General features: G+C 58.7%; 1 protein-coding gene across 4 annotated transcripts in view; it reads right to left on the bottom strand.

The window, feature by feature from the left end:
- Window positions 1-21,595, bottom strand: part of AJAP1 (adherens junctions associated protein 1) — a 44,189-nt gene extending 22,594 nt beyond the window's left edge. The window contains exons 1-2 of one of the 4 annotated variants that reach the window (XM_042794482.1): window positions 21,254-21,595; window positions 3,292-3,965 (exon numbers count right to left, since the gene is read on the bottom strand). In XM_042794482.1, the coding sequence (XP_042650416.1) occupies window positions 3,292-3,965; window positions 21,254-21,282 (703 nt within the window). In that variant the 5' untranslated portion in view covers window positions 21,283-21,595. Of the gene's footprint in view, window positions 1-3,291; window positions 3,966-4,131; window positions 4,874-14,357; window positions 14,859-21,253 lie in introns of those variants that run through there. The other 3 variants (XM_042794479.1, XM_042794478.1, XM_042794480.1) reach the window with 3 other exon arrangements.
- Between the last annotated feature and the right edge of the window lie 1,095 nt (window positions 21,596-22,690).

The following is a 22,690-nucleotide window of genomic DNA, read 5'->3' as shown; positions in this document are numbered from 1 at the left end:
CGGGACTTATCTTCTCAGGTGTTACAGCAAATATCACCGAGCAATAAATACTTCTGAGGGCAGCAGAGGAGAGTTTCTGGCTCATTTAGCCACACGTGGGTGAAGGCACACGCGCATGCACGACATCTGCTAATCCTGGGGAGAAGAGAGTCCCTTCCTCCTCGCCAGAGAGAGCTCAGCTCATGGCCACGCTCGGTTTTTGCTTCAGCCAGCATCCTCCATCCGTAAGGAAACGCGTGGCGGATGCGCGGCCCTGCGAGGGATCCTCCGGGAACCTCCCGGGGAAGGCGACCGGCGGGAGCTGGCCCCGGAGATGCTGTCCAGCCCCTCAGCTCCTCTCCGGCCCCCGGCTGCGACGGCTCCCCACGCTTTCACACGGCAGATCAAAGAGGCAGCTCCATCCCAACCGCCCAGGGTCTTCTTTTAAACACATTTTATCTTTAATTAATTCCTTTGAAGCCTGTCGCGTCCGCTATCTCCTTGCAACCAGCACCCCCTCTCCTGCACCCCCTTTTTGAAGGCAGGGTCATCTCCCGGCGGGGAAGCGAATGTCTCTATTATTACCATTTATTCCCTATACGCCCCCAGCCTGCAGCGGGTGGGCTGGGGCACCCTGTGAGCTGGGCTCTGGCTGCCGGCACGGCGGGTGCCCACGCCAGCACCCACGCAGCCCCTCTCCTCCACCCAGCAAACCCGGCCCCGGCCTCTGCCCCAGCCCTGGGGACAGGGCTGCCCCTCAGCCCTGGTTCCTTCACGAGCGTGCTGCTCACAGACCACGATGCCAAACTCGCTGTGTACCGGCGATCAAACCACCGTTAAGAGCAGCAGACGGCACATAAAGTCTTCTGCCTTATAAAGCACTTAAAGGTTTAATTAAAGACGGCTTTATTCTAATAATACTAAAAGGACCGCCTCAGACAACCCAGCGAGCACAATTCATGCCTTTACTCTGACAGTCTTTGATTCATCCTTCCCTTTTCTTCTTTTTTTTTGGCTGAGCCTGCAGTACGGGAGGGTGCTCTGCCCCGGTGGCACGGCCCAGCCTGCACAGACAGCGTCGGTGTGGCCTACCTTGGCCAAAGCTTCTTACAGCCCTTCCCTCTTGCAGCACGCTGGAATTTTAATTATTCCTCTCTTTCCGCGCTCCACCATAAAATGATGATGACAGCCCCCCCCAAAAAAGGAAGCGTGGTTTTGAGAAGCGTAAGCACAAACTCCTCCTGGGTGAACATATTGCATCCCCATCTGACTGCCACCAGTGCCCTGCCAGGCGCCGCGCGGGCAGGGGTGCCCCCGGGACAAACGCCCCTGGGCTGCGGGGGACCCCAAAACAGCCCCCCCGCACAGTGGCACCCACCGCAACCACAGCGGCACGTACCAGCCTCTCCTTTCTTTCTGGACACTGCAAGCAACCACTCACCCGCCTTTTCTCCTACCTACAAGCAGAATATTTGCTGCTCCAGGGGAATTTTTTTAGGGTTGTTTTTGCTGCTAGTGAGTCACGGAGATATTGTTTCTGGCTTTTTTTCCCTCTTGCTTCTTCAGCAAGGAGGAGCAGGGCGAGAGGAAGATCTAGCTGAGCAGGATTGCGTTACCTGCTCACCTAACGAGAGCTGCCGCCTTCGCCCATGTGCCCCCACCCCGCATATGCCCCAAGGACCCCCCACAGTCCCCCAACATCACTGGGCGCCCAGCAGCAAGTTCCCTTTCTAGCAATGCACAAAGGGAATCAGGGGCAGGGCGCAGAGGAACGTGGCAGGGATGCAGCCCCCTCGTCAGCACCCGCTCCGACGGCAGCGACGGTCCCCTTGGCTGCAGGAGCCCTGGGGCAGCTCTGCCGGCTCCCGGGGGGGCCCAGCTCCCTTGGGTGCTGCCAGCGGGGCCACCCTGACCCCCCCGCCCCAGGGTGCTGCCAGAGAGAGCTGAAGGACCACAAGCTGCACGAGCAGCATCCCTCCCTGCCCACCCACCCATCTCGGGCTCCTATCGCAACGTGCGGTGCCTTACAGGATGGGGATTTGCAGCGCTCGCCGAGGCAAATAAAAAGTCCAGATGAGTTCCCCAATCCTCATTTGTAGCCATATGTTTTTCCCAGCAGAGAACAAACACTTCCAGCCGCTAAAGCTTATATAACAGAGAGGAGCAGGGCTTGAAAAATGCACAGCCGCCTTGCCAGCAAAACCGGCACTCGCATGGCCGGGGCTTCAAGACGGCTCCCGAAACGCTCGCCCCAGGGGCTCGGTGCTGCTCCCCCAGGGCCCCCCTGGGTGCTCAGCCCCAGTGGTGGAAGGAAAAGCAGCTCTGGAGCTCGGGCGCTTTTCAACTGTGGGTGGACGGGATGAGATCAAAAAGGTCTTTTAGCCCCAGGAAGGAGTTTATCGCATTCACCACTCGGCGGGAAAGAAGTTAATTAGCAAAAACTCCCGCTCCCAGAAAAAGCCTCTAATGAGAGCAAAGAGCTGGCAGATTAAAGCAGCCACCCCCACACCCCTGGGGACGCTGCCGGGGCTGCGGAGGCTCGGGGCCGCGGCTCTGCCGACTTGCTGGCCCCGGAGGGCAGCGGACACGGCAGCACTGGTGGGCACTGGGCAGCACAGCTGGTCCGGGGAGATGAGGCTGAAGGTCTCATCACACAGGTCACACAGCTCATGCCAGCATCGTTATGGATGCTCCGTCGCTAATTTATCCAGCCGATTCCAGTGGTTTTTTAAAAGGTGCGCAGGTTGGGAGTTTTTTCGCTGCTATAAATAACTCCTCTAAGTCAGGAACAACACTACGGTTAGCTCATCTCTTTCTGCTAGGCAGGCCAGGCTAGATAAATTAATTGGGATTAAGATTAGGCCGTAAAATTCTTTTTTTCGATTCAACTAGAGAATCAATGTGGGCTAAAAGCAGTCGATGCACAGTGAATAAATTCTGTGAACTATACAATGGTATCCCACAGTTTAATACCGGCAATAACAAATATAATTTGAAATAAATGGGAAGCAGCTTTCCCATCCACGTCCACGCAGCTGACAGCGCTGGGGGAACGCATCGCCGCGCCCGAGCGCCGCGCGAAAACACGACTACAGGAGATGGGCCGCGGCCAGATTCCGCCGATGGGAAAAACACAGCGAGCTGCTGGAGAACGCCTCGGGTAAAAGCGGTGACCGGGAGCTGCCGCTTGCCTCCCGCGGGCTCCTGTTTAACAGCACACGCTTATCTCCGTCCCGGGCCGCGCTGCCACCGGGGACCCCCCAGCCCTCCCAGTTTACCCACCGCCGCCGCGGCCCCCCCGGCAGACCCTACCTGTGCTGTCTCCCAGCCCGCGGGGTGGGCGAGCGTCCTTGCCACCACTGCTGTGGCCGGCGGCCGGCTCGACGGTGCTGGAGCGGCCGGGGCTGCTGCGGGACGCGTCCCCGCCGGGCGCGGGAGCTGGGGTGCTGGGGGGCGCGTGGGGCGGCGTGGCGGCGGCGGTGGCAGCGGTGGTGGTGGTGATGGTGGTGGCGGCGGTGGTGGTGGTGGTGGTGGTGGCGGCGGTGGCGAAGGCGCCGGGCAGCGTGCTGCTCTCCAGGGAGTCCTCCTCGCCCGTGGGACCCCAGACGATGACCTCGGGCTGCTCCGTGGGCTGCCCGTCCCGTGGGGCGAAGCCGCGGCCGCGCAATTGCCGCCGGCCCCTCCGGGAGCGGGGCCGGCGCGGGGGGCGGCCGGCGGGCAGCGGGGCGGCGGGGGGCGGCCGGCGGGAGCGGGGTCTCTGCAGGGGGGGCGTGGGGGTGCAGGTCCAGGGGGGGCCGGGGCGTCGCAGCTCCTCCCCGCTCCCCGCGCCCCACAGCGAGCCACGGGACAGTCTGTGCCGGAGCGCCGGCCGCGGCGTGAGCCTCCCCCCGGCGCCACTGGCAGGGGGCTGGCAGCTGGCGAGGTCCATGGCTAGGTGGAACATGGCTATTAAAATCCAAGCATGGCTTCCGAGCGGGCAACCTGACCTGTGGACAGACAGCAACCATGTTAGAAAGGCGGAGGGGTGTGGGGGGGGCAACCCAGTGCTCCCTCCCGGCACAGCGTGCCCCGGCTCCCCCAGCCCCGCTACCCCAGCCTCCCCTAAAACGGCATCGCAGGGACCCCTGCACCCCCTCCCACCGCGAAACCCACCACCACGGACAAGGCGGATCACGGGCCCCCATCTGAAACCGCGGCTTCGCTGCTCCTTGGTCGCTCGGTGAACGCCGTGAGCGACTCAAGGATGGGTTTTACTGTGAAACGCCCCGAGGGAGCAGCCGGCGTCTGTGTTGCCCAAACTCAGCCCTTTTCGATGAATTATCTAAAGCAGATGGCACAAGCAGAGAGCCAGCAGGCAGAGCCTTCGCTCCGGGGTCTCTAAGTCACCGGGGGTTGGGGAGCCCGGCCGAGCCAAGGTGCAAGGAGCCAGCCCGTAACGGGCCGCGGCATTAACCCCTCAATGAGCTGAAGCAGAGGAGTACGTGGACTCTTGCATGGGCACGTGTAACCCATTAAGGTGGTCGCCCACGCCACAGCAGGAGCATCCCCTCCCACGGAGCACAGCCCCAGCGCCGAATGCGGCCCTGCAGCACAGGGATGCGCCCCTGCCCCCCTGGGAAGGACGAGCAGCCCTTCTCATTGCTCGCTCTTCCACAGAATAGCTGGCATCACGCTGAACTGCTGGCAGGCTCAGTATTTTAAATTCTGCTTTGATGTAACGTGCCACCATCACGTCATGTCATGTCACATACATCAAAGCCCTTCCCTTCCTCAGCGGCACCGCACCTTGAGAGGTTCTGCTCCGCTCACGTCTCTTCCTGAGATGCTACCCCACGTGAAGCATGGTGTTTCACGGCAGGAAAATGCCTGATCCACACATTTTTCTTGTCTTTTTTTTTTTTTTCTTTCCCCCCAGAAAAAAAAAAATCATTAGGCCAAAACCCAAAAATCTTTACTCCATTTTATTCAGCTTTTACACAAGAAAGACTTTTGTCGAACTCAGCAGGAGTTAATGAGAGCTTTATATGGCTAAATAGACTAATCCTCCACAGCGCTGCGCCCCATAAAGTCCTTGGTAGCACTACAAAATGTGCATCTGGTTGACAGAAGCATTTGTACACTCCCTCCACACGTGAGCAAATGAAGCTAAAGGAGCTGACCTGGATACTCTCAGGCACAGCCTTTTTCTGCTCAGAGGATCTCTTTTTTTTTTCCTAATTGGGTATTTTTTCAAAGCGTAACAGCATTTATTTTGGGGAGGAATAAGGCGACGCAGGGAAAGAGCGCAGAAGGAGAAAGGGAAGAGCAAAAAAAAACCCTACATAAACCAAAATAGTTCAGGCTGGGGGAGGAAGGATTTCAAGGCTTCAAAAAAACACAAACCACCCAAAACGTGTTGGTGGTGGGGTTTTTTTTAGAGGCCGGCAGAGCGGTGGCAGTGCCGCGGGGGGCAGGACGAAGAGCATCCCCCCACGTGCCACGCATCGTCTCCGCCGGCGAGGAGCCGGGCGCTCGGGCTCCCAGCGAGAGCGTCACCCCCAGCGTCACCTTCGCAGCGCTCCGGCTTGCTCCAGCGGCACGTCCAGCTCCGTTTCAGCCACTGCCCGACCCCCTGAGGCCACCCGAAACGTCTCCTTGCGTGGGGGGAGAGGTGCTGGGCACCTCCCTGGGGCTACGCTCACCCCAGGGACCACCCCTCGCACCCAACCGTCTCCCTGCTCGTGGCGCATCTCCACCACGAGCCGCTGGACCAGGCGAGGGAAGACAGGCCCAGCCCAAATGTGGTGCTCACTAAACCCCAGCTGCTGGGTGGAAGCTTCTGAAAGACAAAACGCCAGTCCTCACTGCTTGGGATTAGCAGCTCGCAGGAAAAACAGATTTTTTTTTTTTTTTTCCCTCCCCCCCCCCCCCCCCGTTTGCATTTCCCCTTGCTTGCTTGTGACATTCTCAAGCTGCGGTGGCGGCAGCCCCAAGCTGGTGGGGGTTTGCTGCTGCGCAGGAACTGCCCGAACATCACGGCGTTGCTCCCTGCGGCACCAGGAGGACTCGGGGGAAAACGCAACGTGCAGCGCCCGGCTTCACGCGGGTCACGCCAGAAACTCCAGTCCAAGACTGGCCAGGCAGCGCCAGGGGACACCAAACACAGGGGTGTCCCCAGCACCTGCCATCACCCCCCAGGCCAGAGCCTCTGGTGACGGGGAGGGACACGGTGGGGGATGGCCACAGCTCAGATGGGGCAGCACCCCGTCCTGCCCCACGGATGGCATGGGTCACCCCCCTGCCTTCGAGTGATGCCGGCCAAGGGGCTGTCACCCAGGAGCGTCCTCCCAGCCACCGCGCTGGCTGGCACGGCCCCAGGAAGCGGCTTTCGGGACGGGAGCGGCGAGTCCGGTTACCTCGGAGGAATTTTGCGTGGCATGCAATCTTTTGAGGGCTTTGCAACAACAGATAAGAGCAAGTGTCCTTCAGAATAAATAGCAGCGTGTAGGAGTTGCCGTTGTCTAGGCAACGCAGCGCGATGCGCTCGGCGCGGCGGCGGGGATGCGGCAGCGCGTGGCGGGGCCGGCGGCAACCAGGGGCCCCGGGCTTCACCGCAGGACCCCCCTTTCCCTCCCCCTGCCACCCCTCCTGCTCCCCCGGCCCCGTGCCAGCACCCTGCCAAAGCTGGCAGAGACACCCACGTCCCAAGGGCAGCCCAGGGAGCAGGTACATGGCCCTCCCCCCTCACCGGTCCTGCTGCCTCGCATTTGCCCCCCAAAAACCCTGGGCTGTCCCCCTGACACGCCGCCCCCAGGGAGCCCGCGCGCCTCCCCATCGCCAAAACAGCCAGCGGAGCAACCCTCACCTCTCGGGAGGCGTGAGCAGAAAGGCATCACTGCTCCAAGCCCATGAGGATGTTTGAGCTTTGCTGCAACACTGAACGGCACAACCCCCCTCCGACGGCATGGGCCGCGTCCCACCGGCCGGCGAGCAGAGGCGAGAGGAACCGCCCCGGCGCTCGGTGGTGGGAGAAACACCAGAGGCATTCCAAGGGGGGTTCTGGTGTGAGGAAGGGGATAAACCGGGCGGCTGTGCGCGTAGAACCCATCTGCTTCGGTTCGGGGGCACCGGCCCAGCCCCAGCTGGGGTTACACAGCGGGTTGGAGGGACGGACCAGGCAGGGCTGAGGTTATGCTGCTCGCTGAACCCTCTGGAAATCAGGATTATTCACAACTCCCCCCATCAACACACACACCATTTATTTTTGCCCTTGCAAAGAGAGATGGGGAGCGTGGGCAATTTTTCATGTTATTTCTTTTCCCATCTTGGAGGTGAATGGGAATGTTATCCCACACTAACTCAAGGAAAAAATTCAACAAAACTCTGAAATTGGGTTAAAAAAAGAAACGAGCAGTGGAGATATTTGAGAAGATGAAATCCCTTCTTCATCCCAAATCTCCTCATCCAAAGCCTTTGCTCCCGTGAACCATAAATCCACTCCCACGGCTTAATGGATGGCGAGGCAGCCGTATTCTCATACAGCAAGAGAAACCGCTACAAATATTTACCTGCGCTTCACGAGAAGTGCAAGAGCAGTTTTCAAGGAAACTACTCAGATAATTACAGGGATCAGGCACATCAAGTGCTCCAGGGTCGCTTTGCTGAGCCTGACCGAGCCAATCTCTGTTTTAAAGGCGATGGTGTTCCAGGTGCTGAGGGTGTTTCAGATGGAGCTGCCGCAACCCTCCCACTGTAAGAGTTTCGGAATTCTCCCCAGTATGAAAACCCCTTCTCAAACCCTTTCAGACGCAGCCGCTTGCTTTGAAGAGGAGGAAAGTCGGCACTTAACAGAGATACTAATTTCAAGGAGGCCAGAGGACGTGAGCTCGCCACGCTCTTTGCTGCTTGGGAAGAGGCTGACGCGGCTGGGGGGTGATGCTGCCCAGCTCCTCTGGCCCCATGGGCGCCAGCACCGCGGCTCTTGCCAGAGCCCCCGTGCCCCTGGCTCCTTCCCCACCAGAAAACTGGGACAACCCAACCCCTCCCGCCCCGATGAAGCTTCACGTAGAGCCAGAAGCCCCCAGCGCGTTTTGAGGAGCGCGCACAAGCAAGAGAAACGTTTTGTTACTCTGGGCCACGTGCTCGGGCAGCTCCCACCAGCCACACGATGGTTCCAAACCGGTACGGAGCGCCGGGGGCTGCTCGGTGCTGTCGAAGTGACGGAGCTGCGTGCGCCAGCAGAGCAGCATGGTACAGGAGGCTGGGGAGAAATCCAGAGGGGAAACAAGGCACAGGCAAAAGATGAGAGCAGACAGGACAAACGGAGTAAGACCTCTCACCTGCCACCCTCCACGCACGTTATTTTGCATTTCTATCCACAGAGGCAGCCGGCACAAGCACCCGCAGGGCAGAGGCGGCTGTGGGAGCAGGGGGTCCAGCAGCATGACGGGAGCGAGCCCCTTGCCGAGCCCAGGGCTGGCAGCACCCCAGTGCCCATCCCTGGCTTGGTGCCCCTCACCCTTGTGCCAGGCCTGCTCGGCCCTGCCCCGGCAAGAGCCAGGGCTTCCGGAGAAGCTGCTGCCTCGCTGCAATGCCCGGGGGTTTAATTGCCGCAGCTCGAAAGGGTGCGAAGCCCAGCACCGCTTCAGGATGCTGCCTTGGAAATTGGCCACTGCCACTTGCCCACATGCAGGAAGGGAAAGCAGGAGCAGCCAGCACGGCTGATGCACAGAAGAGGTGCACGTCCCCCTCCCAGGGACCCTCAGAGGACGGTGGCACTGCTGGCGAGCCCCGATGCTGTGGGCAGGACGCCGGTTAATCCTGCGCCTGCAAAACCAAGCGACCGCTGTGCACCCAGAAATCCCCGAGTCTGGTAATCCGTCTGAGCAATTAACGGGGATCATGGCCATCGAGCGGCTCTGACAAACTGCAGAACACAACCCGTCAGCAGCTTGCAAGCCGTTTGCACAGAACCCATTTCCCCGAAGCCTCAAAAGGCTCACTCGAGCGTGAAGCCCAGGGCAGCGCCGGGGAGAGGTGCCTATTTGCGTCCCTTTCACAAGGTACTTGTTTGCTCTCCAACACCGGCCCCTTTCTCCTGACTGTGGAGACACTTCACGGGCAGCACTAAATGCAGAATAGGCTGATTTTTAATGCAGAATTATACAAATGGAGCCATTCTTCCATTTCATGCCTCCTGTTAGGTAATCTATTGGTACTGCACAGGGAATCAAGGTTATGTCCTTGTTGGGGTGATTTACGAACTCTGAGCATTTCATATCTCCAAACACCAAGTGAGACAGAGACAAAAATATTCTGGAAAATGCCCAGAGCGTGAGCGGGAGCTGTGGCCGGAGGGATGGGACGGTGTTTACTTGTTCCAGACAAGACACGGCAGGAAAGCGGGCACCACGCGCCAGGAAAAGCCTCCTCGGCAGCGCGGCTGCGTGTCCTCCGAAGGCGTCCGGAGCACGGCATGTTATCAGAGCGTGTGCAGGAGCCCGCTGGCTTCGTACGGATAAAGAACGAGGCCGCTGCCTCTCGGCGGGTGACTTTCACGCCGGAGCAAGAGGAAGAGGAGGAAGTTTTGGCGGCAGGTACTTGGCGCGCAGCCGCGTGCCCTCGCCGAGGTGGGGACTGCAGACCCGGCACCTGCCGCAGCTGCTCTCCCCCCCAGCCCCGCTGCCGTGCGTGACGATCCCTGCAGGGCAGCGCCTGCCCTTCGCTGTGACACTACCAGCCATCGCCATGGAAATAGAGCATCACCGCTTCGCTCCGGGCCGGGAGGGAGGAAGCTGAGCATTCCTGGGCGAGGGCGGCACGGACGGGTGCCAAAAGGCACGTGGGCGAGTTCCACCTCGGGATCAGGAGAGCCCGTGGACCACCCCCGGCCAGGCACCCAGCCCAGCACCCACCGCATCCCAACCCCGCTCCTCCGGGTGCTGGCAGTCGAGGCGGGGGACCACGGGCACCACTGACCCCAGCACCTCTCTCCTAAGCCGTGTTTTGCTCCAGGACAAGTCGCTCCGAACCCAGACCCAGCAGGAACCGGGAACTCATCACTCACTGCGCCGTCCTCAGCCACAACTTCTTCCAAAATAATTATAAATTTGTGAAAATATGGCTGCCAAGCTCTTTAAAACCGAGGCTGGGAATTAAGGCACAAAAGCTGACACACAGTAGTACCTAGGTAAATTAAATGTGCCACATCACTACCTACCTATATTACAGAATTGAGCTTCAGGATTACCTACTAATAAAAGTGATATCTAAAACAAGTCCAAAGTTCCTCTGTTCCCCCCCTTCTCCCCACAAGTAATTAAACTGACACTGTTTCCCATGGCAGAGGGGATGGGATTTATCACGGAGGGAAATCAGCAGAGGGTGAAATAGGCTCAACCCTCACGACCATGTTCCGTGGCCAGGCAGACGGTGCCCATTTCCCCCGGAAAATGGGGTGAAAAGATGTCGGCCGGGGCTGGGGAGCAGTGGGGCCTCCCCAGGACAGAAATGCCGAGACGGAGGCAGCCAGATCCGTCCCTGCCTGCGCTCGGGGAGCTGCATCCCGTGGAGGAGAGGGGGGCAGGGGGGGCGGCCGCGGCGGAGGGGAGCCGCTCGCTTTTCTGCCTCTGTCTTGAGCTCGCCCAGCTGCAAATAAACAATTTTAACATTTGAATAGCCGCGAGTGCGGAAGGCATAATTAATACCCAGCGGTACCGCCAATATGCTGATGCGGTAGGCACAGCCCCTGCCAAGGCTGTCAGAGAGCAGATCTGGCTGCTCTCGCTGCCGGGTCCTGTCCTTCGCTAGAGGCAAAGGGCAAAGCCCCAAGCGCGGCAGCCCCGGGCTGGTGCTGGAGCCCCCCGGTGCGGGACCCCCGCGGCACATCCCGTGGTGTGAGAAGTGGCACGGTCTGGCAGAGCAATGCGGGAATGGGAAAAAAAAAAGGAGAAAACAGGACAAACAGGCACGTGTGGCACTGCTGCAAAGGCAAAAGCAGGTTTGCTCCACGTGCCTGGTCGCTGCCAAAGCTGAGCCAACCTTTAACCCTGGGTTTCAAGCTCAGTTCCCATTTTCAAAGATTTGAAGGGATGCTGACAGGACTAACGGGTGCTCAGCACCCGCAGTCAGCCTGAGGATGAGTGTGAGAGCTCGGCTAATGCAGCGAGCTGGAGAACATCTTCCAGGATTGTCAGCCTAGCTCGACTTGCTCTAAAAAAGGGCACAACATCTGCTGTAGAGTGTTTTCCCCAGTCTTGCGGGATTATTTCAGATAGGATTTGAAAAGCGCCAGGGGCGAGAAGCCCAGAAGTCAGCGTGCGCCTTCAGACAGAGAAACGTCTTCAGCGAATTTCCGTGCGGAACTGGCGCTCGGTGATTCACCCGCCGCTGCTCTGGCAGAAGGAGCTCCAGGCGCGGTCTGGCTCCCCCGGGACGGCGCAGCGGGCTGCGGTTCCGCGCGCCAGACGTTGCGAGGCCGAGCCCGGGCAATCTGCCCCACGGGCAGGGGACAGTGGTCACGCTGCCTCTTGCACCAGCTGGGCCACGAACCGCCCCGCTTGGGCCACAAGCCGCCCCCCGAGCACTTGCCCAGGGTCGGGGCGAGGAGCAGCTCAGCTGCAGGCTCGGCCAGCGCAGCGCGGGGTACGGCTGGAGTGTGTCCCCCCCCGGCACGGCGCGGCCAGCCCAGCCGGCAAACACTGCGCGCATTTACGCGTGGCAGGGCCGGACAGTGGGGCATTTCATCCAACCGTCGGAAATAACACTCGGGCTTTGTCCCGCCCGGACAAAGGGGGTTTGTGCGCTCTGGCTTCCCAGCCCAAACCTGCACCTGTCGCCCACTTCTCCCACTCGTCCATCCCCCCCCTCCGAATTCTGCACCAGCGCGGGGGGTCAGGCACCAGCCGGAGCTTCGGTTCTGACACAACTTGCTGGGACGTTTCTCGCAGGTTTCCAAACCCACCAGAAATCTTGTCAAAGAGTCCCAGCCTCGAGCTGCATTCTTGGCAATATTAACAGAATGCCATAGACCTAAGGAAATTGGGGATTTCCCCCCTTATTTTAGCTTCTAGTTAAACCTCCTCATGTGTTGCACCACCTCGTGTGCACAACAAAATCACTTCTGAGTCTTTATTCTCTACCTGGGAGGTCTCCGGGCACACAGGACCACGCTGCCCTCTCCCACCACCACCACCACTAGAGCAGAAAACACCTCCCCCTTTTACCAAATATATTTAAAAAACCTGTGCTGCTGAAGGGAAGGGATGGCGACATATGCATGGGAGCACTAAACCCGGGAGCTTAGAGATCATCCCTGATGCTGAACAGAATAAATAAGGCTGGCGGTTGGGTTCAGCAGCTCCGTGACACGGACACAGGCTCACGGAGGAAGGTGCGCTGCTCCTTGAGCCACAAATGAAGGAGCTGCTCATTTCCCTGCTTTGCTCATGAATTTACTTCCTTTCCACATGCCTACCATCCCCCATATAATCAATTTTTGGGCAAAAGCAGGTTTCTGAAGGATGATCGAGCCTCTTCCTCCAACCAAATGACCGCGCCGGGGTGCCCGAGCGGGATGGGGCGGCAGGAGTGGGGTTCTCCCTGCCGGGAGCTGAGCAGATGAACGCCAGCATCGTGAAAGTCCTGCTGGATCCTAGGCTGGAGCAGGAGCCCTATCAGGGGTTTTCCTCCTCTAAAACCTGTACCCACGAAGGCACGGTGCTTTTGAGAGACAGCGACTATTTCAATCCAGCCCTTCAGCTCTGAAGGGACCCACAGAGAGGAAGACCATGGTACAAGCTACTGCTTACACTGCCCTTTAACACTACCACTTCACTGACAAATAACCCGAGCACTTATCTTATTTTCTAAATTAATGTGCTCAAGCGTGTCATTACAATGTACTGTCATGGTTTAGGAAATGCTTTGATGTAAAAAAAATAAGATAAGTTAGCTCAGTACATACAAAGTAGCAGCTTAATGAGCTTTAAAACAAAATAATTAAAATAGGTTCATTGCATTGTTGTAACACAATACGGCTTCACAGGAGCCGTGCATCGGAGCCCACAGCTCTGCCTGCTGAGATACCCACTCCGATGGGAAACACCACTGCTGTGCAAAATACCCAAGGAGTAAATATCTGCCAATAGGATTTTTAATGATGATCTCCCAAAGAGCTCCATTTTCCTGGGAGCGAAGACAAGCGTTGACCACACTGTAAATGCCTGGACGATGGGTGCAGGGCCCAGCCATCCCCCACTTGAGGCGAGGGCTGGATGTCTGCGCGGTCCCTCGGGAAATCCGACCAACACGGGTCCTGACCCCAGTGCTGTGGTCTCCTGGCAGAGCTGCTCTCCATTCACACAGGAGTAACCGAGATCCACACCCAGCTTTCTCCCTGGAGGTCCCCGGCAGCCCGGGGATGCACAGCCTGCCCTGAACCCTCAGCACCGTGCACGAGAACGAACACAGGGAAAGCATAAAGAGTTTCAAAAGACCCAGTAACTCTTACTGAAATGGAAAAGATAAGAGAAATAAAGCCTCTAAAAGCAGACAAATAGACAGATGGCTTTTATGGAGCAAGAAATACAAAAAAATAGAAGCAGCAGAGCAGTCTTTGAAGGTGTGAAACATCAATAGGAAAGCCTGGAGAAAGCAAGAGCACGAGAGCTGGGGCGCAAGGGAAAGTAGCACAGCGCAGGGCATCGCATCGCCTGGCTGAGGCTCCAGCGCGGTGCCAGGGAGCTCCCAGCCCCCCCAGCTCCTGAGCCAGGTGCTGGGGCTCTGCCCAATCCTGCAGAGGGGACATCCCGCTGCTGGAGAAGGTTCATGGCCTGACATGCTTCATGGAGGATAGCGAACGGCCCAAAAAGATGCAGAAAAAGCCAAGCCAAAATAGAAAGAAAAGGCAAGGAGGATGAAATCCAGGGCAAAGACCCTTGATCCTTTCATACAGAGGTTTAAATCCCCTTTTAGCACCAAACAATCTCTTTTTCACAAAGAAGAGTGGATCTCCCTGCCACAGCCACTTCACCACACGTACAGCACCCAGGCAGCTCGCAGGCTCTCCCGCTCTGGCAGCTGCGGGAGCAAAATCCTGCCGGATCAAGGTGAGCGTGAGTCACCAGAGGCACCCCGGGTGCCTGGAAAACACTGCGCTGTTTGTGGGCACACACCCTCCAGAGCCTAATTGCCAGTGAGTCAGATATCGCTGTGCTTCACATCTTGTTAAAAAAAAATAAAAATAAATCCCCTTTGCGGGAGAGATTAAACTTTTCAGAGCGCTATCTCCAAAGGAGAGATGGAGGTGTCTGCCAGGCAGATGGCTGGTGACAGGAGACCTCCCGCATCCCTCACTGTTTTTTGCAAACCGATGCAATTTATTGCATCTCTCACAGTACCTCAGCTTCCTGCAAACAGTCCCCACGTCGGGTCTGCGCCCAGCAGCCTTGTGCCATGCAGGTCTGGACCTCCGGAAGGATGAAAGCGAAGAACATGGAATCATATTCCTTGCCTCCAGATGCCTGAGCAGAACATCCCCCAGGAACTGCCCATAAAAAACATTTCCGTCCTCTTCCATCAAAATTAGTAAACTTGATTTTGCCAGAGAATATGTCACTTTGAATAAGTCCTGAATATTTCACAGTGGAGAATGCTAAAGGAGTAGAGAGCCTCTTAAGAAGCCAAGAAACAAGATGAGTAACTCATCTTCATCCTTCCCAGAGAAATCTTAGTAAGAAAGCCCATGAAAGGCAACTACTTGTAGAAAATGAATTTCTTCTTCTCGGGAGCTCTTTTAAGAATAACGCTTGCCAGCATCTGAAATGGCAACGCTTTCCCTGTGTAACGCCCAGCCGCCGCGGGCTCAGCCGAGCTTCGGCTTCTGCGGGGAGAGGCAGAGCCCGACCGTGCAGCCACGTGCCTGCAGCTCTCGGCATTAATCACCCACGTTTCGCTGGGTACTTAAGTGGATGTCCTAATCCATGTCAATTAACTGACGCTTCATTACTCGAGTCCTGCAGATGGAGGCGGAGATGCTATCGCAGGCCCGGGGAGCGGGGCTGGGGTCAGGCACGGGACTCCGGCAATTAGCGGCACGCGTCCCCGAGGACGCCGTGGGCTCGGCTCGCCGGGCAGGCAAATCCCCGGGGGGGAAACCCGGGCTCCCCCCTGACCTTGCCACATCTTCAACCTGAATGACACGCAGTCAAGTGGCAACGTCAATTAGCACCGTTTGCTCTTAACGGAGCCTCAAATGCTGCCTGCTGAGCAGCGAGCCCTCAGCCCTCCCACACTGAGCTTTACGCAGTTACTAAGCCAGCATTACGCAGGCACATTTCCTATTTATAGGACCATAACCCACGGCTGGAGCGGGCATCACACCCAGATCCTCCCAAACATCCCAGGATGCTGCAGAAAGGGAGGCACAGCCGAAGCCCCTAGGGAGAGGAGCAGCTGATCCCTGCGAGGTCGTAGCTCAATTCCACAAAACCGCTTATCCTGCGTGGAACAGTGCAGTCCCGTGCACGGCCTGTGCCGCTCTGTCCGTGTCCCCGGCACACGGTCACCCCTCTCGCCACGGGTCCCTGCGCCAGCATGTCCCCATCCCCTCACATCTCTCCCGTTAGGGCGTGCGCCCTCCCGCAAGCTCCAGTTTTTCCACCTCAGGGGTCCAGACTTGTATTTCTCTTGCGGGAAGCACGTCACCGCTCCCAGATGACGTGTTGTTCTTGAAGCAGCTTTTACTCAGCCTTTATTTGGAAGCCAGCAGGGCCGGCAGGGCTCGCACCCCGGCCAGGCAGAGGGAAGCCTCACTGCTCCCACCCCGCCACGCTGAAACAGCCAAGCCTCATCCCACGGACAGCTTCGCCCGGGGCTAAGAGCAAAGATTTGCAGCCGAGGCTCTGCCTCTCCTCGCTGCCAGCCATCTTCTTCATTAGGAACCAGCGAGTTGCCTTCATTACCCACCCCGGCCAGGGAACAGCTTTTGCTCAGCACCGTGCAGGATTGGGCAGGCCGGCGCACCGGCAGGATCACTCATGGGGACACACCAGCAGCCACAGGCAGAAGGGGCACAGCCCCACTGGGGGTGCCACAACGCTTCCAGAAAAGCAGAGCTGCTGTGGAAGACTTCTGAAGCAAATTTCAACAGAAATCATCGCATGTTGTAGCACAGCTCCTGCCTACACATCATTTCCAAGTCACACTGAGACATTTTGCAGATCAGAGTTGAAAATGAACACTTCACGAACGATGAGCTTTATTATTTTTATTTTTTCTTTTTGGAAGTCCATTTAATTTCTCCAGGACAGCCAGCAAGGGTGGAGGGAAGCCTCTGCTGCTGGATTTTGGTGAGGCGCTGGCCCGAAGGCGGTCAGTGGTCTCAGACAGAAATCCAGAGCCGGGCTCAAAGGCCTCGCCAGGGATGCACGACCCGCTGCGCTGCCGGGAAGGACCTCGGGCGAGTCCCCGGCGGGAGCTTCGGCCTCCCGTGTCCTCGGTGCTCGCTGCCCCCATCCCTGCTTATTTCCATGCAACTGCTCATCCGTCTCCAGCCAAGCCGGATTTCTTTCCCTTTATCACTGTTGCCTGGTACCAGGAAGGCTGAATCACTTGGCGCTGACAAGCGGGCACATCCTCCTGCACTCGGGGTTACCGCTGCCCGTCTCCATCTTGCTCCACGAGCATCGCGCCCAGCAGCCCCGGCCCAGGCTTCGCTGCAGCATTGCCCGGCCCCGCCACCCCCGCCACGAGCACTGTGGGCATTTCACCTCGGGCCACCTACGCAAAAAACACCTGAGAGAGGCAAAACCTCACCAGAAACCCCCCTCGGTCCCCACTGCGGCTCCACGCAAAGGCATCCAACACCGCCTTTAGCAGAGCTGCCGCTCGCAGAGCCGCCGAGGCCAGGGGAAGGGATTGATAAACCCAGAACGCAGTTGCAATTCCTTGGCAGACAAAACCTCATTTCATGAGGAATCCTCATAAAACCAAATTAATGTTGAAAGATGAAGGCAGGTAAACCTCCCACAGTTAAGTTCAGGCCACAGAGACTCTGTTTAAATCTCCCAGCAGTTCTGATTTAATCAATGCATTTCAAAGTGAAATTAGATGAAGTACATCTCCATCACAGGAAATTATGTAAGCTATCAAAGTCTGTAGGTGCAGGTCCTGGTAAGAAGAGCCACAAGAAATGTTCATATCAATTTGAATTCCATTTTTAAGGAGGCAGTTCAGGTCCAGAGTTTTACATTATTCCAGTGAAAAAAAATCACTCTGATGAAAACCATGTACTCAAGATGAAGAAGGGCGCAAGCGGCAGCTTTGGGAGTGTCCCCCAGAAAACCCGCAGTGGCCGCCGGGTCACTGGGCTTGGCCAGGGAACCCCCTCCCAGCGGTGCCATCCAGCGAAGGACAAAGGAAAGAAAACCCCTTTATTTTAAAAACGGGGCAAAAGTGCCAATGAGGCCACTCCATCCTCTCTGCTGATCCCACCCAACACACTTGGCTTTTGGGAGTTATCCCGCTCCCAGAGTTCTGGGCTCAAACACAATTGGGCCTAAACTGCTGTGACCCACTTCGTCCTCACCAGCCCTTAACGAGAATAACGGGTACTGTAACCCGGAGCGGAATAGCTCCCGCTCCTCCGGCTCAGCATATTGATTCCCATAATCTTTCCTCCCAGTCCTTCTCCTATTAGCTATATTTAAAGGCTTAAGCATGCATACATTTCCATAATGAATCTCAGACCTGTCGGAAGTCATATGGATTATTCACACCCTACAGAGCTGTTGTGCAAAGCCGCTCTCTGTGCTCACCGCCGCCCTGTATACATATATACAGACACAAATGCAAATAAGCCGTGCTGGAGACCTCCCAGATCAGACTTGGGTGAGGAAAGGTAGGAACAAGGCTCCTGGGCCACCTCTGCCTTGCGGTGTTCCACTTCACATGCTGGGCTTTGAAGGAAAATTAGCAGCTCCTTATTCCCAGCAGTTGACCGTTCTGTCCAGCAAACCGGAGCCACGGTGCTCCGAGGCCTGGAGAAAACATGTCCCACGTCCCACATCCCGCAGGCAGGATGGCTGGCGACGTGGGGCAGCCCCAAAGCAACCAGGGCCAGCGACCGCTCAGCCACCGCGGCAGCTCCTGTCCGTCCGTCCGCCCATCCGTCCGTCCCCCCACCGGAGACGCCACAAAGGCAACGCAGCGGTGATGGCTCCAGTGTTATTACAACAATTATTCATGCTCTGGGGAAGAGGTTGCTAAAGACCAACGCCGCTCCCTTTGCCTCATCTGTGAAATTGCTGCCAGTTAGGAGGTACAAACCGCTGCATAAAAGTGCAGTTTATTCAAGCATTATTGTGGCTGTTAAGTATCATAGCCGGTGACACTAGATGAATTTCTGTGGCAATCAATTCACCCGGGAGCAGCCAGCTCAGCCCCTGCGTGGATGCGGGATGAGTAAGGACTCCTCAGTGGAGGCCATTAACTCCCACTGCTTACTGCTCTCATTACTTTCCAGACTGCAAGGCTTGCATCTTTGACGAGCGGCTGAATCTACATTTGACAGCATGAACCTGATGACTGAAATTCATGGAAAATGTTTGCTTTGGCAGTAACTACAAGGCCCATAAAGTTTCCTCAGTGCCAATGCGCAGGGATGTATGCTTTTAATGAGTTGTTTTATACAATCGGGAAGAAATTGCAGTGTTTTTACTCGCACTGCAAATCACTCCGGAGCTAAATGCTGTAAAAATTGTGGCACATTGTTTATAATATTGGATTGGTAGCTATGGAAGGGAAGTCCCCGGCCAGAGCTAGCAGCCGGGCAGGCAGCAGGCTGCAGAAAGCTGTTGTGCCCTTACAGGCGGGTGCAGGCACTGACGCAGGCGTGTGCACACACACGGGTGTTGGTGCACATTCGGGAAGGGATGGAGTAGCTGCTGTGTCCCGTCCGTCCTTCCCCCCCGCCCAAATAACAGCCCTTTGCCCACCGTGAAGGGCAGAGCGGATCTGGAGAGTCCCTGGGACCTGGCAGCGGCTCTGAGGGGCAACGTGGCACACACAGCCCCGCTCCCCGCCGCGCTCGGGGCCGGGGCAGCCGCAGGCTCCCCTCCACGAAGGCAGAGCGATTTGGGTCGGCAGGTCTCGCCCTCCTCAGCGTAAGAGCACGGCTCGCCCGCAAGGTCACGGCACTGCCGCTGCCCCGGGGCTGAAGGAAATCCAGGTTGAAAGGAGCAATAAGGCACCGGCCCCCCGCGGCAGCCGGCAGCTCCAGGCAGAGACGGTGCAGGGTGAGACGGGAGCTGGAAAGGTCTACTGCTTCTCTTGGAGCTATTTTTCCAGCAGTCTTCGAGAAAATTAAGGGAAACGACTTGGGAAATGTCAGAAATAAAGCCAGAAGCAATTAGAGTTAGAGAGAAGCAAGAGCAGCAGGCAAGGTTAGCGGTAAAGTTATCTCTTATTAAAAATAAAGCGCAGAGGGACTGGAAGCTGATGAGGTGGTACAGAGGACAGCCTGGCGCTGAGGATCCAGGAGACACAGCAAAGAAATTCGCAAGGCGAAGCAAGGAGAGAAGCAACCGGAAGGCTCCTGTTTTCATTGCTAAACTCTTCACAAAAATAAAAAAGCAGAGGGCGTCCTCTGTTTCCAAGATTACAGTCTTCTGCTGGCTCCAGCCTCGAGAAACAGCCCTCGAGCTCCACCGGGCTTTTCATCTGACACAGAATACATCCAAACGCCAGGCACCCCAAAAACCATCCCAGGTGCTTGCCCTAGGAGTAATTCCTAAGGTCACTACATCACCGCAGACTCTGCCCTTCCCACCACGCAGCAGCACATCCTCAGTAGACGGACGGACGGACGGACGTCTCCAGCAGCAGCGTGAAGGTGCTTGCGAGGCCGGGCTGTCAGGGCGCATCGGCCGGGGGCCGGGGGCCATCGGGACCTCGCTTGCCACGTGCCTCTGGGCTACACTGCGTGGCACACGTGGGGGTAAAACAAAAGCTGAGGGCCTCCCCCAGCTCCTCGGCACAGACAAAACCTCCGTTCGAGTGTCACCCTCTGGGACTCCATCCAAAGCTCGGGCAGGGGGACAAAGCCACCAGCGACGTTGAAGGGTGAGGGACAAAGGCCTCTCACATCACCCGCATCCCACCCGCGGCGTGCGGGGGGCCCTGCCCGCCTCCCCCCCCCCCGCGCCCCCGGAGCAGCAGCCATCTTTTACCGGAGTGTGCGGCGGCAGGGAGCGGGGTACAGAGTGGGCTCCCCCGGGTGCTGCGTGGGGTCAGGCTGCCAGCGGGGCCGCATCCATCGCTCACCCCGCAGTGGTCCGGGGTGCCATGTCCCGCTCCCCGGGGAGCGGCTGCAGGGCCCGGTGTGAGCTGGGGGTGCGGGGCCGCTCGCTCTGGCCCCCCTCGCCTTGGGACCCTCCCTCTACAGCAGCCAGACCCTCCGGGCAGCCGGAGCCCACGACAGCACGCCCGAACCACTCTCCTGCTCCGCGGAGGGAAGACTTGGGGCAGGGTTGGACCCCGGTCCCCCACAAACCCCTTGCCTGCTCCAAACCAGGACTTTTAAAATACAAAATCGGGGTGGGGTGCAGGGGAGAGAGGAACGGGTTGTGGATCTCACAGCAGCATAGTTTTCCTTACGATCTCAACACACTGCTGCTTTCCATGTATTCCACCGAGACAAGCTCAAACCACAGAAAAGCAGCTATTGCTGGGGCTTCAGGGGCAGAGCGTGGGCAGGGGCTGGGGAACCAGGGTTCTCCCAGCGAAGCACCATGGAAATAACAAGATTTCGGCTCAGATGACTTCGCAGCGGTAATGAAAATGGGTTACATAACACTTTGCCTCCGTCTCCTCTGCTTTGCAATTCTCGATTAATCTCCCAAACACATCCTCCCCCCCCTCCCCTCCCCGCCCCTGCCCCGGCCACCCCCTCGGCCCCTTCCCCCGCCCGGTACCTGCCGGGACGGCGATGGGGAGCGGGGTGGGGGGACACACCCGGACCCTTCCCGGCACCGTGCGGGGAGCAGCCGGCAAAGGGACGCGGAGCGCGGATTTCCCCGCGGAGAGCGGCCGAACGGGAGCGCAGCCACCGCGCCCGGAGCGGGGACCGAGCGCCGGGAGCCGCCGGGCCGCCCCGCACCCCGCTCCCCAGCCCGCACCCCGCTCCGCCAACTTCATTATTTAACTCCGGCAGCCGCTCCCCGGGCGGGCGGAGGCGAGAAGCGCAGCCGGCGCTCGCTCCGCGGGGCTCCGCGGAGCCGCCGCGCCCCGGCCCTACCTGCTTCCCGGGAGCCGTCGCATCCACATCGTCACGTCTCCCGGCCGGCCCGGCCCGGCCCGGCCCGGCGGGGTTCACCGCCTCAGCTCTCCATCCGTGCGCACCGCCCCGCGCCCGCGGAAGCGCTCAGCGGCGGGGCAGGCGGCGGCCGGCGGGGCAGGCATGCCCGGGGGGGGGGCGGTGGGCGCTCCGGCTGCCCTGGCCCCTCTCAACAACGGCAGCGGGGCAGCTGCGCGCCCGCGGAGGCTGCGCGCCCCATGCGCGGCGTGGAGAGGGGCGGAGGGGGGGGGGGGGGGGCCCTGCGGTGCGCGGTGCGATGCGGTGCGGCTGGGCTCGGCTCGGCTGGGCTCGGCGCGCCCGCGCCTGTGCGCGCACCCGCGGGGCGGGGGCGGGGGGGGGCGGCCGCGGCGCGGGGAAGTTGCGCGGGGAGGAGGCGGGGGCGGAGCGCGGCCCCCACGCTCCGCGGCCGCGGCGGGCTGGGCTGGAGCCCCCCGCGGAGGCAGCGCGCAGGGTCCCGCCGGCGCGGCCCCACGGCGGGGGGGCGGGAAACGGCCCTTTCCTTCCCCCCACCACCCCCCCTACCCCCCCCGGTAGCTACCAACTTGCCCAGGTCGCCCCTTCCCACCGCGACGGGAGAGCCGCTCCCGTTAGGCGCGGAGTTAGCGCGGCGGCGGATCAGGACCGGGGTGCCCCCCCCCTCACCCGTCCCCGCGCAGGAGGCGATTTAAGGAGCCCCGGGGAAAGGAGGGGGGGGTGCTGCCTTTTTAATCCTGGTTTTGGAGGCCGTGCGGGGTGGGAGAGTGGCGCCCGCTGGCACCCTGCTCCCCACCAAAAAAAAAAAAAAAAAAAAAAAAAATTAAAAAGAGTTTCCACTCCTGATCCCGCACATCTGTTCTGCAGGAAAAATGTCGAGCGAGCGAGCGCGTTAATCTTCGGCTGGCGAGCCGCGTCTCCCAAACAGCCGCCTCCTCCTCCTCCTCGGGCGCCCGAATCAGGGCGGTTTGCAGCAGCCACCGCCGCCACCACCGAATTTCCTCCAGCTGAAAGTTCGTGCCTTTTTTGCTCTGTGCTCGTTTAAAGACAATAGAGCACAAAGAGGGTGAGGGAACGCGTGGTGAAAGGCTTTGGTTATTTTAAGAGGTGTTTCATCGGAGCCTCATACGTTCTCTCTCTTTCCGGGGGTGCTGCCTGTAAGAAGCTACGTTATTCCTATAGCTAGTGTATTGAAAGAAAAGCGTCTCTCTTGAAAAGACGAGCTCCCTTGGATGGTTTCTGCTCAGTTGCTGCAATAAAATAAGTTTTTTTTGTATGAATTTGGGGACAGATTCTTCGAAACTGCCCCTGGCTACGAGCGAGGATGGCGGCTGCCGTTTGCAGGGTCGGGAGCGCCCGGGGGACCCCCAGGCAGGAGCAAACCCCCGCTGGGCCTCAGCTCCG

The sequence above is a fragment of the Tyto alba genome, unplaced genomic scaffold (genome assembly GCF_018691265.1).
Source record: "Tyto alba isolate M040663 unplaced genomic scaffold, T.alba_DEE_v4.0 Super-Scaffold_20000042, whole genome shotgun sequence".
In the NCBI taxonomy this organism is placed as follows: Eukaryota; Metazoa; Chordata; class Aves; order Strigiformes; family Tytonidae; genus Tyto; species Tyto alba.
Note: the sequence above shows the minus strand (reverse complement) of the source record. Positions and strands in the feature narration are given on the sequence as shown.